The sequence below is a fragment of the Schistocerca nitens genome, chromosome 9 (genome assembly GCF_023898315.1).
Source record: "Schistocerca nitens isolate TAMUIC-IGC-003100 chromosome 9, iqSchNite1.1, whole genome shotgun sequence".
NCBI classification, from domain to species: domain Eukaryota; kingdom Metazoa; phylum Arthropoda; class Insecta; order Orthoptera; family Acrididae; genus Schistocerca; species Schistocerca nitens.
The window spans coordinates 352,682,963-352,701,851 of record NC_064622.1 but is presented as its reverse complement, the minus strand read 5'-3'; the positions used below and the strand labels follow the sequence as shown (position 1 = coordinate 352,701,851).

General features: G+C 43.1%; 1 protein-coding gene across 1 annotated transcript in view; it reads left to right on the top strand.

The window, feature by feature from the left end:
* Positions 1-18,889, top strand: part of LOC126203663 (fatty acyl-CoA reductase 1-like) — a 169,486-nt gene that overhangs the window by 41,444 nt on the left and 109,153 nt on the right. The window contains exons 3-5 of the mRNA XM_049938030.1: positions 9,045-9,293; positions 11,435-11,580; positions 14,538-14,647. Of these exons, the coding sequence (XP_049793987.1) occupies positions 9,045-9,293; positions 11,435-11,580; positions 14,538-14,647 (505 nt within the window). The remainder of the gene's footprint in view (positions 1-9,044; positions 9,294-11,434; positions 11,581-14,537; positions 14,648-18,889) is intronic.

Here is an 18,889-nt window from a genome sequence, read left to right as displayed (position 1 = left end):
GAAATATTTTTGTGAAGGACCAGGAAGCAAAATGTTGATATGTGAGAGACTGGGTCCCATGTGCGCAAAGAGCCGTTATTAGTCACTGGTGTATACAGATACAAAGATTTCGAGAAGCGACAAAACCTTTTGACGTTATTAGTTTGGTTATTCTTGTACCATTTAATAGAATAGAAGCTGAATAAAGTATATTCTGACAATAATAGATCACTTTTCCCGGTCTATAACAATGATAGTGATTCCAGAACAGGGTGTAAGCACAGTCACAAACGAGATGGTTAATAATTGGATATTAACATTTGGCGTTTCCTATGTAGAAATAGAGTTTCAAGTACAAATTTTATGTCAGATCTGTTGAAGTAGTTGTGCCGCGTGCTTCATACCTGAAAACTTCGCATAAGTATTTTCCATTCTTGTACTGAAAGGGTTCATTGCACAATTTCGAAAGTTTTAGGTCATTGTATGATTGTCAGCATGATAACTGGGACACGTAAATTCATTAAGTCGTTCAGCATATAATTCTACAGTAAGGTCTTTTACCATAAAAGGTGGTATAAGATAGATACCATCTCCTTTCCATGTTTTGAAAACTAAATTAGGTGCTAATGAGTCAGTAGAAATGTTCAAGAAATGATTAAGAGAAGTTTGGTTGAAGATCAAACAAGCGAACACAAAGTCACTCGAACATCAGGAGAAGTTGGGCTATGTGTGGAGAAAATGTTTGCTATATTGTGTGGGTCAGTGGGTTTTCGTAACAAACCTGTACACATCAAACTGCAGAACAAAAAAGCTTGTAACTAATTATCAGGGTCCATAGTATGTGGCAGAGATGATTTCAGCGATAAAAGTGAAGGTTCAGCTTCCAATTAAGACATCGATTTCCATAATAACAAGCCAAACCACACCCTTCAGTTGAGCGACAGACGCTTTGCCACGAATTCCAGCGTCACAGACCGCCATGAGACGAAGAGAGACGGATTGGAGAACTCTCAGAAATAAATGACTGTTAATTGAATGCTGTCTCACTTCCGCCCCATCGTTCCACAGGACTCCACCATCAAATCCGCACTATGTCCTACAGTCATGAAGGAGGCTGCATAGACTACAGTTCTTTTACTTCTGTGAGTTCAAAATTTGAGCACTCAGTCAATCCTTCACTGAATTACTAACTCTTCTGTTTCACACAAAGCTCCCGTTTGTGTGTCCAGAATTTTTGAAGCATATATACCTTTTATAAATCTAGAGAAATGTATTGGTGGCAATCCTTCAATTCGCTTAGTTCTAGAGTCCCTTTTCCTGTATCGTTGTTTTTTCCTAGCCTATGATGTTGACTAACCTAGTTTTCTTTAATCTCTCCTCACTCGTGAAGATAGCCAACTGCACTGACACGCCACTTCCAGGTCTTGGTGAGGCGAGCCTGACCTGGTCCGGTTAACGAGCAGTATTGGTGAGCTGGCCAGCGTGGATGAGGTTTCTTAGGTGGTCTCTCAATCCCACTAGGTAAATACTGGGCTGGCACCCACATCCCACATCAGGTGCAAACCACTGAAATCTTTAGAAAACGTTATCACACCTACACATAGGTTTAACTCTAGACACAGAAAGAAGAGGTATAGAGATTCTGTCCTGTGGCAGAATGGTAACCTTAGATGTTTAGTCGTTTCAAATCCTTAATCATCAGCAGCAGCAGGCTTTGTCCTCCTGTAACGAAGTTACTGTCACAACATACTACGAAATTGTTTTCGTCCTTAGGATATTTGGTCAGTATCGCTTTATAAATACTACCTGAACAAAAATGTCAAGCACGCAGTAGACATGGTCAGATGGGAATGTAAATTTTACATATACACACTATTGACAGATATGTAAATGATTAGATTTGCCCTTTGACAAATAGAATGGCCACCAGAGTATTTTTGCTTTGGTCATGTTTAGTGTTGTCAAAGGTACTTGCTGAGTTTATAATGGGAGTGAACAGTGTCAGATGTTAGGTGACCACTGGGAAGAATGTGGAGATGCTTATTATAAGTTTCCATTTGGCGAGCTGGTTGGATCGTGCAATATCCAGATTTGTGGGAATTCATATGTGACAGTGGTCCAACGTTGAGTGCATGGGTACATAAGACCACAAATGTTCATCATTTAGGTTATGGTCAACCACATCTGACCACCACAAGGAAGGAATCGTAACCCTATTATATATAATTGCTTCCGTTTTCCTCAATTGCTAACTTCAATTATGTTTCACCATAAAGATAAGAAAACTTCCATCGTTTGCAACTGAAGTATATATATATATATATATATATATATATATATATATATATATATATATATATATATATATATATATATGTGTGTGTGTGTGTGTGTGTGTGTGTGTGTGTGTGTGTCATTTCTTTATTATTTAATTCTAGTTACTTTTCTTATGGAATTCTGTGAATTAATTTGGATATTGATATCCACTGTTGCTCTTTTTGTCATTGAGAATATTTTCATTTTTGTTTATGGCCTTTTGTATGAAATATTCGTCCTGTATATGGTGAGCAATCCCTTCTTTTGTTATTATGGCATAATAATATTTTTGTAACCAGTGTGATATTCATTTTCTGTTATTAAATGTTCTGCATATATATAGTTACATTAACACTTAATTGCTTTTACATGTTCTTAGGACCTGATGTTAAAAATTATTCAGTCATCCAAACGTATTTAGAGCTCCAGATATTACATGTTAATTCATATATTCCTTAACTGTTTTATGTATCTTTCTTTCCTGTCACAGTTTTTATTTTCCTTTGTATTGTGCTGTTTATCTTTTATATAAATTTTTATGCTTTTTGAAGACGGTACTAATCTTGGGTGTCAGTCGGTTGTGCTGCCATTTTTCGTTGTATTATGTCGTTTCTGGCATGAGTGTGTATTCCTTGTTGTTATTTGTTGATTTATTTGGATTGTTTTTTATATTGCTGTCTTGTGTCTGTATTTTCTTACTCTTGCATCAAGCAGTTGGTGTGTTATGTTGCTGCTTTATCCATTGCTTTGTGCTTTCTTAATTATCATGTGCCATTCTTCTTGATAGTTATTTTTTTTTTTTTGCTTAGAGGTATTTTGCACAGACTGTATACCATATGGCACATTGACACATTGCTGCTATTTTATGAGAATGTGGGTGGTAAGATTCCTGCTTAATTACCGTTATCGTAGCTGCATCCTTTCTGAAAATGTCTGCCGGATCATTTGATAGATTTTACGATTTTATATTGAGATAGTGTATTGCTTCACCTGTTTCTGTTTCCATGGCGAACTGAATGTTGTGGTGTATGTTATTTATCTGTGTGTGTAAACTGTTTATATGTTCTTGTTTTTCATCTATGAGATGTATAATATCTATATATATGTGCCCTTGTATTATGTGTAAATATATTTGTCCGTATTATTTCTGTAAAAATTCATTTGGATATTTGCGTTTATGTATGAGACTGGGCTTTCCATTGGCAGGCCTTCCTTATGCAAGCTAAATGAATTGTTAAATTATTCAAAGGTCATTATTCAAACTAAGCAAATAAAGTAAATAAAAGAATTTAAAAGTTCACCCACACAGTGCCCCACCACCACAGACCCACAATTAATCTCTATCATGATACCTGAATCAGTCATGTGACTATGCAGTGTAAGCATGTGCAGTGTGCTACAGTATAGGTTATGTGGAAAGAAATATTTACCAGAAGAAACCTGTAATGTGTGCATTTCGCACAAACAAGACAACAAATGGTTGCATGAATATGACAGCAAATGAACGAAAATAACAAAACACAACCATACAATTATAAATAGAAATAACTAGACTCAAAAAATCTGCCAAAGAATACCTGCAAATCCCTTATCAATATATACAGGGTGAGTCACCTAACGTTACCGCTGGATATATTTCGTAAACCACATCAAATACTGACGAACCGATTCCACAGACCGAACGTGAGGAGAGGGGCTAGTGTAATTGTTTAATACAAACCATACAAAAATGCACGGAAGTATGTTTTTTAACACAAACCTACGTTTTTTTTTAAAAATGGAACCACGTTAGTTTTGTTAGCACATCTGAACATATAAAGAAATACGTAATCAGTGCCGTTTGTTGAATTGTAAAATGTTAATTACATCCGGAGGTATTGTAACCTAAATTTGACGCTTGAAACCTCCGACGTTCAGTTGCGTGTTGTGACAAACACGGGCCACGGTCGGCGAGCAGCATCTGCGGGGACATGTTTACGATGACGACCGTGTTTACGAGTGTGGCTCTAGTGCACTGTTGTGGTTTGGTCTAGCTGTCGCAGTGTCCGCATGTAGCGCTTGCTTCTATTGTTATTCTGCATTCGTCTCCGCACGCAGACCAACTGTAGTACACCGTGTTACCAGACGTCTGTGATAGTGTAGTGTTTTAGGAACTGTGACCATGGTGTATTCGAACTCTGAAAAGGCGGAGATGATACTCATCTATGGCGAGTGTCGACGAAATGCAGCTGAAGCCTACAGGGTATATGTAAAACGGTACCCGGACAGAGAGCATCCAACGTGCCGCACATTGCAGAACATCTACCGCCAAGTGTATGCAACAGGTATGGTCGTAGCACGCAAACGGGTCCGTAATAGGCCCGTCACAGGAGAAGCGGGTGCAGTTGGTGTGTTAGCTGCTGTTGCCATGAACCCATAGATGAGTACACGGGACATTGCGAGAGCCGGTGGACTGAGTCATAGTAGTGTCATGCGTATACTGCATCATCACCGCTTTCACCCGTTTCATGTGTCGCTACATCAGCAATTACATGGTGATGACTTTAATCATCGAATGAAATGCTGTCAATGGGCATTAACAGAGAATGCGTTACAGTTCTACCTGTTTACCGATGAAGCGGGTTTCACAAACCACGGGGCAGTGAATCTACGGAACATGCATTACTGGTCCGTGGACAATCCTCGCTGGCTCAGACAGGTAGAGCGACAGCGACCGTGGACTGTAAATGTACGGTGCGGAATCATTGGCGACCACCTCATTGGTCCTCACTTCATTGCAGGGGCCCAAACAGCTGCAACATACATCGCGTTTCTACAGAATGATCTGCCAACGTTGCTCGAAAATGTCCCACTGGAAACGCGTCGACGTACGTGGTATCAGCATGATGGTGCACCTGCACATTCCGCAATTAACACTAGGCTGACCCTTGGCAGGATGTTCGACGGGGGTTTCATAGGACGTGGAGGACGCATAAACTGGCCAGCACGTTCTCCTGATCTTACATCTCTGGACTTCTTTCTGTGGGGTACGTTAAAGTAGAATGTGTACCGTGATGTGCCTACAACCCGAGAGGATATGAAACAACGTATTGTGGCAGCCTGCGGAGACATTACACCAGATGTACTGCGGCGTGTACGACATTCATTACGCCAGAGATTGCAATTGTGTGCAGCAAATGATGGCCACCACATTGAACATCTATTGGCCTGACATGTCGGGACACACTCTATTCCACTCCGTAATTGAAAACGGAAACCACGTGTGTACGTGTACCTCACCCCTCATGGTAATGTACATGTGCGTCAGTGAAAAAGACCAATAAAAAGGTGTTACCATGTGGACGTAATGTGCTGTTCCAGTCTCTTCTGTACCTAAGGTCCATCACCGCTCCCTTTGGATCCCTACGTAATCCGGTGCTCTCCGATACCCACGATCGAACAGCGGAGGAGTGGTACTCAAGCGTCAACTTTAGGTTACAATATCTCCGGATGTAGTTAACATTTTACAATGCAACAAACGGCACTGATTACGTATTTGTTTATATGTTCAGATGTGCTAACAAAACTAATGGGGTTCTATTTAAAAAACCGTAGGTTTGTGTTAAAAAACATACTTCCGTGCATTTTTGTATGGTTTGTATTAACCAATTACACTAGCCCCTCTCCTCACGTTCGGTCTGTGGAATCGATTCGTCAGTATTTGATGTGGTTTACGAAATATATCCAGCGGTAATGTTATGTGACTCACCCTGTATATGTAATTAAATAATTTTATATCTATTACAGATCTCTGAAGACGCAAAATATGAATCACCAAAATATGTGTGGTATACAAGAAAAAAATTCAGTTGCAGAAGACTTAAGGTTTATTTTATTTATAATAAAACATAATTTCATAATCCCCTTTATATCTACACTCCTGGAAATGGAAAAAAGAACACATTGACACCGGTGTGTCAGACCCACCATACTTGCTCCGGACACTGCGAGAGGGCTGTACAAGCAATGATCACACGCACGGCACAGTGGACACACCAGGAACCGCGGTGTTGGCCGTCGAATGGCGCTAGTTGCACAGCATTTGTGCACCGCCGCCGTCAGTGTCAGCCAGTTTGCCGTGGCATACGGAGCTCCATCGCAGTCTTTAACACTGGTAGCATGCCGCGACAGCGTTGACGTGAACCGTATGTGCAGTTGACGGACTTTGAGCGAGGGCGTATAGTGGGCATGCGGGAGGCCGTGTGGACGTACCGCCGAATTGCTCAACACGGGGGGCGTGAGGTCTCCACAGTACATCGATGTTGTCGCCAGTGGTCGGTGGAAGGTGCACGTGCCCGTCGACCTGGGACCGGACCGCAGCGACGCACGGATGCACGCCAAGACCGTAGGATCCTACGCAGTGCCGTAGGGGACCGCACCGCCACTTCCCAGCAAATTAGGGACACTGTTGCTCCTGGGGTATCGGCGAGGACCATTCGCAACCGTCTCCATGAAGCTGGGCTACGGTCCCGCACACCGTTAGGCCGTCTTCCGCTCACGCCCCAACATCGTGCAGCCCGCCTCCAGTGGTCTCGCGACAGGCGTGAATGGAGGGACGAATGGAGACGTGTCGTCTTCAGCGATGAGAGTCGCTTCTGCCTTGGTGCCAATGATGGTCGTATGCGTGTTTGGCGCCGTGCAGGTGAGCGCCACAATCAGGACTGCATACGACCGAGGCACACAGGGCCAACACCCGGCATCATGGTGTGGGGAGCGATCTCCTACACTGGCCGTACACCACTGGTGATCGTCGAGGGGACACTGAATAGTGCACGGTACATCCAAACCGTCATCGAACCCATCGTTCTACCATTCCTAGACCGGCAAGGGAACTTGCTGTTCCAACAGGACAATGCACGTCCGCATGTATCCCGTGCCACCCAACGTGCTCTAGAAGGTGTAAGTCAACTACCCTGGCCAGCAAGATCTCCGGATCTGTCCCCCATTGAGCATGTTTGGGACTGGATGAAGCGTCGTCTCACGCGGTCTGCACGTCCAGCACGAACGCTGGTCCAACTGAGGCGCCAGGTGGAAATGGCATGGCAAGCCGTTCCACAGGACTACATCCAGCATCTCTACGATCGTCTCCATGGGAGAACAGCAGCCTGCATTGCTGCGAAAGGTGGATATACACTGTACTAGTACCGACATTGTGCATGCTCTGTTGCCTGTGTCTATGTGCCTGTGGTTCTGTCAGTGTGATCATGTGATGTATCTGACCCCAGGAATGTGTCAATAAAGTTTCCCCTTCCTGGGACAATGAATTCACGGTGTTCTTATTTCAATTTCCAGGAGTGTATATCTGCCATCCAAAGAGCAGGTAATGGAATACCTGCAACACTCTTTATCATTCTGCTTCATTCGTCAGATAGCCGGTGGAATAGAGAGCTGCTACCTGTGCACAACATTACAGCACTTGGCGTCACGTAGCAATTACAGAAAACACGTGGTGGCATTACAGTACACAAGTACAGTTGCGAAAAGTCATCATCCTTTGAATGATTTCAAGACAACTGTGCGTTTCTTTTGAAGTTTTTCAGCGTGTCATAGAGAAATCTAGTGATAAAAATTCACAATAAACTGATCGAAGCGCCCTCACTGCCAGGTGAAATAATAATTTGGTCGACTAACACTGTCACAGGCGTCTGCTGCCGTAAACACCAAAACGTAAACGACTGCGTTTTCAATTATGTATGCTGATCATTCGGTGATGAATCGAGGTTCTTCACTGCTCCAGATGATCATCGTCGGCGTGCATGGCGACAACATGAAGATAAGTCTCTTTCTTTCAAAAGTCATTGTGTGTGGATAAATCAAGTATTACTCTTCAGGTCACACATGATTGAGGGAAATCTGATTGCACAACGGTATTTCACAGTCATCTTGTGTTCTCTTCTGTTACCTCTCATGCGACAGTATCTTGGTGTCACTTTCCAACAGAACAATACTCTTCCACACATTGTACATGCCTCTATGAACAGTCTGAGCGGTTTCGAGGTACTCCTATGGCTAGCAAGATCTAAAGATCTGTTCCCAGTACAACAAGTGTGAAACCAGTTCAAATCTCAACTCTGTCCCTGCTTCAGTAATCAGGATATCAGGAACAAATTCCAATAGTTACGGACAAGCTTGCGCCAGGAGAGGCTGGGACTTTGTTATACCTTTCCCAACCAAAACAGTACATACATCCAGGACAAAGAGTGTGCGACGTCATACTCTTAACCTGTGATGTTTCATTTCGTTTCCTCTTGTACTTCGTGATGCTTTACTTTTTTATCAGTCAGTGCATTCGCTGCATTTCCTCTTCCTAAGCTTGTCATCTGAGCATGTAAACCAGGGTATTGCAAGCTGCCGTTCACCCATAACAGTTCTTAGAATTATAATTAAATCACTCTGTTTTAATAGCAACCCACACAAATTATCAGCTTCTTATTCCTTACAAACTCAACATTTGTTACACCATTCACTGAAACTAATGTTACTATAACGTTAAAAATCTGAACAGTTTCGCTGTACTCCAAATAAGATATGTGGCTGACTTATTTACCCATCACCTGAAAAGAAATTCGAGGAATGGCACTCTTACATCATCCAGTAGTTAATCTGCTCAAAGGAAGATTTAGAGACCCACTAATAATTCTTTTGCCACACACATTACACAGTGAATAATAAAGCCCCAAAGTAAGGTGTTTTACTTGCGCTGTTCTTAGGTCTTCAGCAGTGCTCGCCAGGCATGCCCCGACTACCTACGTAAGGTGGTACCCATAGCGGGAGACTGCACTCAGCCGGGTCTGGGGATCAGCCCTGCAGATGCTACTATGCTCACCAGCAAGGTGTCTGTCGTCTTCCACGTGGCTGCCACTGTGCGGTTCGATGCGGACCTCCGGACCGCCACCCTCACTAACGTGGCATCCACCTGCGAGGTCATCGCACTTGTCAAGCGCATGACCAACCTCAAGGTGAATGCTGGCTCAGATTAACCACGTATTGTTGTCCTAGAAGCAATTACCTTGTTTCTAAAGTGTAGTACGCAAAACCTTCTTATGGGTAAAGGATATTTAGCCTGCTGCTGAGGAGGAATCGAATGGTGAACCTTATAACTATTAAGCTTTATTTAGAACAGTAGATAACTTGGTAGGTTTTAGAATTGATAGTTATACTGTTCGAGTATGTCTCTCCATTTTGGCTTTGACACACATTACTCGTAGGCTAAATTGCGAAAAAAGTCCTGGTTGATAAACTGCGATGGAGGCACCAGACATAATTACATTAATTAGCACTCTGGAATGGTGTATCAAAGTCAAAATAACTATGGTGTCTTGAAATAATAAATAAACTGATAAACTGATATCCAAAGTTAAGCTAGTTGTGGTGCTTGATAAATGGTGTCAAAAGTGAACAAATTCAGGATACGGGTCTAGATAAAAAGCCAATAGAAGTATTGTATGGCAGCAGACAAAAAGATCTGAAATACATTCAAGTTATCGTGAAGTTGACATGGGAAACGCTTGTAGTTGGTCAGCCACACAGTTCATTCGCAGCTGGAGACCATCGTAACATTCCATCAGCAGCACAGTTTGGAGGGGCAATATCCTACTGCTGAACTGCTGCCAACATTTGCAGCTGTTGACAAGCAGGAGGCAAATCATTCATCATGATTTTACAACGGTGACAATCACTGGTCATATCAACATTTGGCTCTTGCTTTTCCAAAGACAACTGACAAGTGCAGCCCAAGACTAGTCAGTGTTTGCACAAAAACCAAATCAGGATCGATGCACAAACTTTCAGCTATGGATGCCACAATTGTCACTGTGCTTAGGGTTGAAATCATCTCCTATAATGATGATGTAGATGTGATAGCAGTTATAACATTAGAAGAATGGAGGAGATGTCTACTTCTTACAAGGAAACCTCCCCATCGCACCCCCCTCAGATTTAGTTATAAGTTGGCGCAGTGGATAGGCCTTGAAACACTGAACACAGATCAATCGAGAAAACAGGAAGAAGTTGTGTGGAACTATGAAAAACATAAGCAAAATATACAAACTGTGTAATCCATGCGCAAGATATGCAACATCAAGGATAATGCGAGCTCAGGAGCACCGTGGTCCCGTGGTTAGCGTGAGCAGCTGCGGAATGAGAGGTCCTTGGTTCAAGTCCTTCCTCGAGACAAAAGTTTAATGTTTTATTTTCGCAAAGTTATAATCTGTCCGTTCGTTCATTGCGACCGCACCGCAAAACCGTGCGATTAGTTGACGAAAGGACGTGCCTCTCCAAAGGGAACCGAAAACATTTGATCGCAAGGTCATACGTCAACCGATTCCTCCACAGGAAAACACGTCTGATATATTCTATACGACAATGGTGACGGCATGTGCATCACATGACAGGAATATGTTGTCGACCCACCTAACTTGTACACTTGGCGAATGGGTAAAAAGATTCTTCTACCTTGGCCGATTTAGGTTTTCTTGTGGATGTGATAATCACTCCCAAAAAAGTGATGAAAACATAAGAGTTTGTCACATAAACTGCAACAAATGAATGCAACAGTTTCACAGTCACACAGTTTTCCCTGTGCTCTGTCAAAACATGTTTTTAACGTTTTCAAATTTTTCCGTGTGTAGACCGTCAAATACTGCATATCTCCAAGCAAATCTAAACATGTCCTGGAATTTTTGAGAGCGAAGTTGATTATGTGTGAGTGCCTGAACTTTCATAATTGTCTGAAAATAAAAAATTAAACTTTTCACTCCAGGGAAGACTTGAACCAAGGACTTCTTGTTCCGCAGCTGCTCACGCTAACCACGGGACCACGGCGCTTCTGGCCTCGCATTCTCCTTGTTGCATATGCTGCGCATGGATTACTCAGTTTGTATATTTTGCTTATTTTCTTCATAGCTCCACACAACTTCTTCCTGTTTTCTCGATTGATCTGTGTTGAGTGTTTCAAGGCCTATCCACTGTGCCAACTCATAACTAAATCTGAGAGAGGTGCGATGGTGAGGTTCCCTTGTTAGTCTACACATTTCCAGGAACTTCTCCTATAACATTCTCAAAGGCGTGCGAGATATTTACCATAATTTCTTGGTTGCAGGCTTTTGTCTACATGTCAACGGCATATTCGAATGCCCCAAGGGATGAAATTGATGAGGTGTTCTATCCCCCAGCACTGAATGCTGAAGAGCTACTGAAGCTGCTCAACATCATGGGCGACGAGCAACTGGCGCAGTTACTGCCTCTGTGAGTGATTAACTTCCGAAAATTTCTGCTCTAGTAAGGGTTGTCAGAAGTGTTTACTAGCCCATAGTCAGTCCTAAACTACACAACTGTACTCATAGAGAAAAGAGCCTTTAAGGAACTTTTTTTCTTTTACATTTGCTGTACGCACCATGCTGCCAGTTTTTATTACAGCGGTAGCGAAAATAATAATATTCTTTCACATGGGAAGGTAGCACTGCGTGATCCTCAATTTGATGTTAAATTTAGCTTTAATCTCATTTCTGTTGCATCTCATTATTTTTGTCTGTCTTCATTTTACTCTAAGTCTATATTTTGTACTGCTCAACAAGTCCGGTAATTCTTCCGCGCTTTCACAGCAGTTAATCTTTCTGAATATGCACTTTAGCAACCTACATTCTGGCACAGTTTCCTCTCCTAGATGCATGTAGATGGAGAAGTGGTCACTGAAGTGCATATTATCGACCACTTGCCCGCTAAGCAGTATCAGCGAGGACATCACTTCGTGGATCTATGGCAGATAATGCTCATGAAATGAGATTCTCAACAGTCCCATAGTACATTACGCGTATGAAAGTCTCCACAAAGGATGAATGGATGGGGTAACTGCATAAGAAGATCACCGAAAGCTAAGGTACTGTGTAGTCATTTGTGGGGGGGGGGGGGGGGGAATGTAATGAGCCTCTTGTCATCCTATAAGACACAGGGACTATTGCATCCACTGCATGCGTGTTGAGGAAGAGCAGCAACGAGTTGGATTCGTCGTTGACAACTAGGTTCACACAACCTTTTGCCCACTCCTGATTGAGGTCGTCATTTATTGGCAGCTGAAAACCCAGGAGTATAAGTCTCTTTGAAATAGGTCTGTTGAAGACAAAGGCACAGGGTTTCTGACTTGTGTAAGGAGTCTTACTTCATCCACAGGAACTCGAGAGTCATTCAGATTTCCACTGCTGGACGGTAGGATGTCTGACACGATATTAGGAGGTATCTCATGACTTTCGCCATCTCAGTCTACACTGCAACAAAAAAATGTCTCTGAGCACTATGGGACTCAACTGCTGTGGTCATAAGTCCCCTAGAACTTAGAACTACTTAAACCTAACTAACCTAAGGACATCACACACATCCATGCCCGAGGCAGGATTCGAACCTGCGACCGTAGCGGTCGTGCGGCTCCAGACTATAGCGCCTTTAACCGCTCGGCCACTCCGGCCGGCCTACACTGCAACAGTGTGTTCTAAATTTTATAGAGGTATGTTAGTGGGCATCATGTGAAAGCTAATTTCGTCCTTAAGTTTTGAACACGTGTAGCACAGTGACAACACGGTCCACATGTGTACAGGACTAATTACATGTTCTAAATACTGTCTGTTCAGATTTATTCCAGGAGTGAGGTATATTGCTACTTATACACATCAAAAAAACTTCTGCATCACCTCGGTTCTGAGAGTTCCGGAACCTATACAGAAAACGTGAATACTGATCAACATAACCATCATTTCCGCCCCTTTTATTGCTCATGAAAACAACACATTGCATGTTGTTCCACCATACAGCGACACCTTCAGAGGCGGTGGTCCAGACTGATGGACATACCGGTACCTCTATTACCTCTTTCACTGATGTATGCCTGTATTCGTCGTGGCATACTATCCGCAAGTTCAGCAAGGCACTGTTGGTCCAGACTGTCCCACTCCTCAACGGCGATTCGGCGTAGATCCGTCAGAATGGTTAGTGGGTCACGACGTCGATAAACAACCCTTTTCAACCTATCCCAGGCATGTTAGATAGGGTTCATGTCTGGATAACATGCTGGCCACACTATTCGAGCGATGTCGTTATCCTGAAGGAAGTCACACACAAGATTTCACGATGGGGGCACGAATTGTCGTCCATGAAGACGAATGCCTCGCCAATATCCTGCCGATATGGTTGCACTATCGGTCGGAGGATGGCATTCACGTATCGTACAGCCGTTACGGCGCCTTCCATGACCACCAACGGCATACGTCGGCCACAAATAATGCCACCCCAAAACAGCATCGAACCTTGCTGCACTCGCTGGACAGTGTGTCTAAGGCGTTCAACCTGACCGCGTTACCTCTAAACACGTCTCCGACGATTGTCTGGTTGAAGGCATATGCGACACTCAGAGGTGAGAGAACGTGATGCCAATCCTGACAGGTCCATTCGGCATGATGTTGGGCCCATCTGTACCGCACTGCATGGTGTCGTGCCTGCAAAGATGGACCTCGCCACGGACGTCGGGAGTGGAGCATCATGCAGCCTATGAAGCACAGTTTGAGTAGCAACACGACGTCCTGTGGCTGCATGAAAAGCATTATTTAATATGATGGAGCCACCATAATCCGTAGATAGTGGTCATCCACGGCAGTAGTAGCCCTTGGGTGGCCTGAGCAAGGCTTGTCATCGACGGTTCCTGTCTCTCTGTATTTGTTCCATGTCAGAACAACATCGCTTTGGTTCATTCCGAGATGCCTGAACACTTCACTTGTTGAGAGCCGCCCCTGGCACAAAGTAACAATGCGGACGTGATCGAACCGCGGTATTGACCGTCAAGGCATGGTTGAACTACATAGAACACGAAGCATGTACTTCCTTCCTGGGGGAATGACTGGAACTGATCGGCTGTCTGACCCCTCCGTGCAATAGGCGCTGCTCATGCATGGTTGTTTACGTTATTGGGCGTGTTTACTGACATCTCTGAACAGTCAAATGGACTGTGTCTGTGATACAGTATCCACAGTCAATGTCTGTCTTCATCAGTTCTGGGAACTGGGGTGATGCAAAACTTTTTTAATATTTGTATTTAGTATGTACTACTTATCCAGCGTCATTACTTGTGATGGAGTCCTGCTAAAATATCTCATTCGGAAGATTTGTCTAAATTCAGGGGCAGAATTAGCAGCATATTTATGAATGCATCTGTTTTTCAGGATATTGGGTGACTGGCCCAACACTTATACCTTCACAAAAGCAGTCGCCGAGGATGTAATATGCACTCACGCTGCTGGACTACCCGCCTCAGTTATCAGGCCTTCCATTGGTAAGTTCAGAATTTTTATAAACATTTTGTTCTCGGAACGTGAGATTACCTCAGTCGCTAAGCAAAGAAATTTCGTAGCTATAGCCACGGTTCAACAGTATCCCTCAGCATACGTGTACGGCAATCAGATTCCTTCTAATGCAGCAGAAGCAACAAATGTTGATGTGATGTACTGGTTATCAAATACCTGCAAAGAGCTCATTACCATGGACAAATATTTCCATTTCTTCTAATGCGTTTAGGGTGTAGCTTTTGGGTGCCTTGTGTAAAATTTCTAAATTATTTCATGTTTACCGGTGTTGAGATGACTACCGAGAGCACTGTTGCTCTGATCACATGGGTGCTCTCTACATCGAACTACAAGGTTCCTGCCCGTTTGGCCAACACCAAATCTGTTAGTCTCGGCAGTTTATTTTATAAGCACTCGAATTAGAGGAAAATATAAACTTTATTCACTGCAACATAGGCTTCTTAATGAACAAAATTATTTCAGACTTAGTTGGTTACTTTGATATTGTCCAAGACTCGCTAGTGGGGCTGGCTGACCCCAGGATGTCGCTCGTCTGCCGTCCACCGACTGCGCTGCCCACTGGCCGTGGCAGGCGTGGCCACAACTAAACGCGACAGCCGAAAGACGGCGACGAGTCCGAAGCCGACAGCTCTTTCTATGTTAACGAGTTAATACCCTTGCTAAGTATTTTAATGGCAATGTCATTATTACCATAATCAACTCACGAAAACAAGAAGAAGTTGCAATATAGCTATATTAACACCTAGAATATTAAAGTGGGGTGAAATATTACGTTGCTACTAAAACATAGTACGTACAGTTTACTACTCTACATTTCATTCAGAGGAAGTCATAATTTATAGGTTGTGCAATAGTTAATTACAATTATTCGATCTTCAATGATGTTGAAAAAGTACACTTAAGGGAAAAAAGTCGCAAGATACCTCCTAATATCGTGTTGAACCTCCTTTTGCCCGCGAAGTGCAGCACATGGACGTCTCATGGACCCAACAACCCGTTGGAAGTTCCCTGTAGAAATATTGAGCTAAGCTGCTTATATAGCGAAAGTGCTGCCGCTGCAGGATTTTGTGTACGAACTGATGTCTCGACTGTGCGGTAGAGTTCTCGCTTCCCACGCCCGGGTTCCAGGGTTCGATTCCCGGCGGGGTCAGGGATTTTCCCTGCCTCGTGATGACTGGGTGTTGTGTGATGTCCTTAGGTTAGTTAGGTTTAAGTAGTTCTAAGTTCTAGGGGACTTCTGACCATAGATGTTAAGTCCCATAGTGCTCAGAGCCATTTGAACCATTTGATCTCTTGACTACATCCCATAACAATTAGATGGGGCTGACATCGGGCGATGTGGGTGGCCAAATAATTCGCTCGAACTGTTCAGAATGTTCTTCAAACCAGTTGCAACTAATTGTTGCCCGGTGATATGGTGCATCATTGCTTGGGAAGATGAAGTCGTTGACTGGCGCAAATGGTGTCCGAGTAGCCACATATAACCATTTTCAATCACTGATCGGCTCAGTTCGATCAAACGACCCAGTCTATTGCATGTAAACACAGCCCATATCATTATGAAGCGACCACCAGCATGCATAGAGCATTGTAGATAACCTGGGTTCATGACTTCGAGGAGTGTGCGCCACATTGGAACCCTCCCATCAGCTCTTTGTAACTCAAATCGGGACTCACTTCAGCAAGTCGCGGTTTTTCAGTCGTCTGGAGTGTAAACGATATGGTCACGAGCCCAGGAGAGCCGTTGCAGGTGATGTCGTTCTGTTATACCTCTGTTATACTGCAGTAGGACATACGGTGGAGTACATACGGTGGAGGACATACGGTGCCATATGTAATTTTACTTATGTTCGAAACAGGCTTATGTCTGTTGAAGTTATTTTATTGGTTTTGACGCAGCCGCTGGGCTAAGACGTTTTCCATTTATTAGTGTGTATGACTTCTGTATTATTATATCTGAAACCATGGTCAAGGATTAAAATAGACACAATTTAGTGCAACTGTGGGCTGTTTCTCCGTTAGCACTGACAACTCTAGACCAACGCCACCGCCTTCGGTCGATAAGTGAAAGCGTTAGCTACTGGGTTTTCCGTGGTGAGAGGTAACGCCATTTTTGGCACACTATTGACATTGTGGTTCTCGGAATATTGAGTTCCCTAATGATTTCCGAAATGGAATGTCCCATAGCTCCAAGCACCATTCCGCGTGCACTGTTTGTTAATCCGCATCGTTCGTTCATAATCACGTGGCAAACCTTTTCACATGAATCGCTTGAGTAGAAATGACAGCTCAGCCAGTCCAGTGCTCTTTTGTGCCTCGTGTACCGATGGAAATGAAATGAGCGTTTGGCGTTATTGGCCTTGAGGCCCCTTGCGTGGCAGGACTTATTACATTCGAAACGACATTGGGCGACCTGCGCACCGGATGGGGATGAAATGATGATGGAGACAGCACAACACCCAGTCCCTGAGCGGAGAAAATTCACGACTCAGCGGGAATCGAATCCGGGCCCGTAGGACTGCAATCTGTCCTTAGCTATCGGGGCGGATATATATATCGCTGTGTTAGGACTTCTGTCACCTCAGTGTATATGTTTGTATTTACAATGGCAGTTTATTTATTTTGTCCTTGACACACCAACTGGGGAAGCAAGCGTGATGACCATGAGCTAGTGGATGGCCTGAGAATGCTACTGCTTATCGAAACCGGTAGCCAGAAGACAAAATAAATGAACATAAACGTACCCCTCTTTCAGTACTTTGCTGTTTTACCGACAATATGTCTGATATATCCAATAGCATATTACATAAAATATTAAGTACAAAATGTCCTGTTTTACACCCTACTTGAATTGTACGTACGAGGGTTTCGTCATCTAGGCTTAAGCTCTGCCTTCTATAATTTTAAAGGCATAGCTTGAGAAAGAAAACTGGCGTTCTCAGGATCGGAGCGTGGAATGTCAGATCCCTTAATCGGGCAGGTAGGTTAGAAAATTTAAAAAGGGAAATGGATGGGTTACAGCTAGATATAATGGGAATAAGTGAAGTTCGGTGGCAGGAGGAACGAGACTTCTGGTCAGGTGAATACAGTGGTATAAATACAAAATCAAACAGGGATAATGCAGGAGTAGGTTTAATAATGAATAAAAAATGGGAGTGTGGATAAGCTACTACAAACAGCGTAGTGAACGCATTATTGTAGCGGACACGAAGCCCACGCTCACCACAGTAGTACAAGTTTATATGCCAACTAGCTCCGTAGATGACGAAGAGATTGATGAAATGTACGGTGAGATAATAATGAGATAGTGAAGGGAGACGAAAATTTAATAGTCGTGGGTCGCTAGAATTCGATAGTAGGAAAAGGAAGAGAAGGAAAAGTAGTAGGTGAATATGGAATTGGGGTAAGGAATGAAAGAGGAAGCCGCCTGGTAGAATTTTGCACAGAGCATAACTTAATCATAGCTAACACTTGGTTCAAGAATCATGAAAGAAGGTTGTGTACATGAGAGAGGCCTGGAGACACTGGAAGGTTTCAGATAGGTTATATAATGGTATGACGGAGATTTACGAACCAGGTTTTAAATTGTAAGACATTTCCAGGGGCGGATGTGGCCTCTGACCACACTCTATTGGTTATGAACTGTAGACAAAAACTGAAGAAACTGCAAAAAGGTGGGAATTTAAGAAGATGAATTACTTTTGAATGCATTATGGGAACAGCAGTGATCAATGTCTTATAAATAATTACTACTAAAAACAGTCTTGATCACGATTTATTTAACGGTTTCGACCACTACTGTGGTCATCTTCAGACCATTGAGTAGGAACCTCTTTCTGTTGGAGAATCACTACAACAGAAAGAGGTTCCTACTCAATGGTCTGAAGATGACCACAGTAGTGGTCGAAACCGGTCACCTTGTTAAATAAATCGTGATCAAGACTGTTTTTAGTAGTAATTATTTAAGAAGATGAAACGGATAAACTGAAAGAACCAGAGGTTGTAAATAGTTTCAGAGCAAGCAGTAGGGAACGAATGACAAAAACGGGGGAAAGAAATACAGTAGAAGAAGAATGGGTAGCTTTGAGAGATGAAATAGTGAGGACAGCAGAGGATCAAGTAGGTAAAAAGATGAGGGCTAGTAGAAACCCTTGGGTAACAGAAGAAATATTGAATTTAATTGATGAAAGGAGAAAATGTAAAAGTGCAGT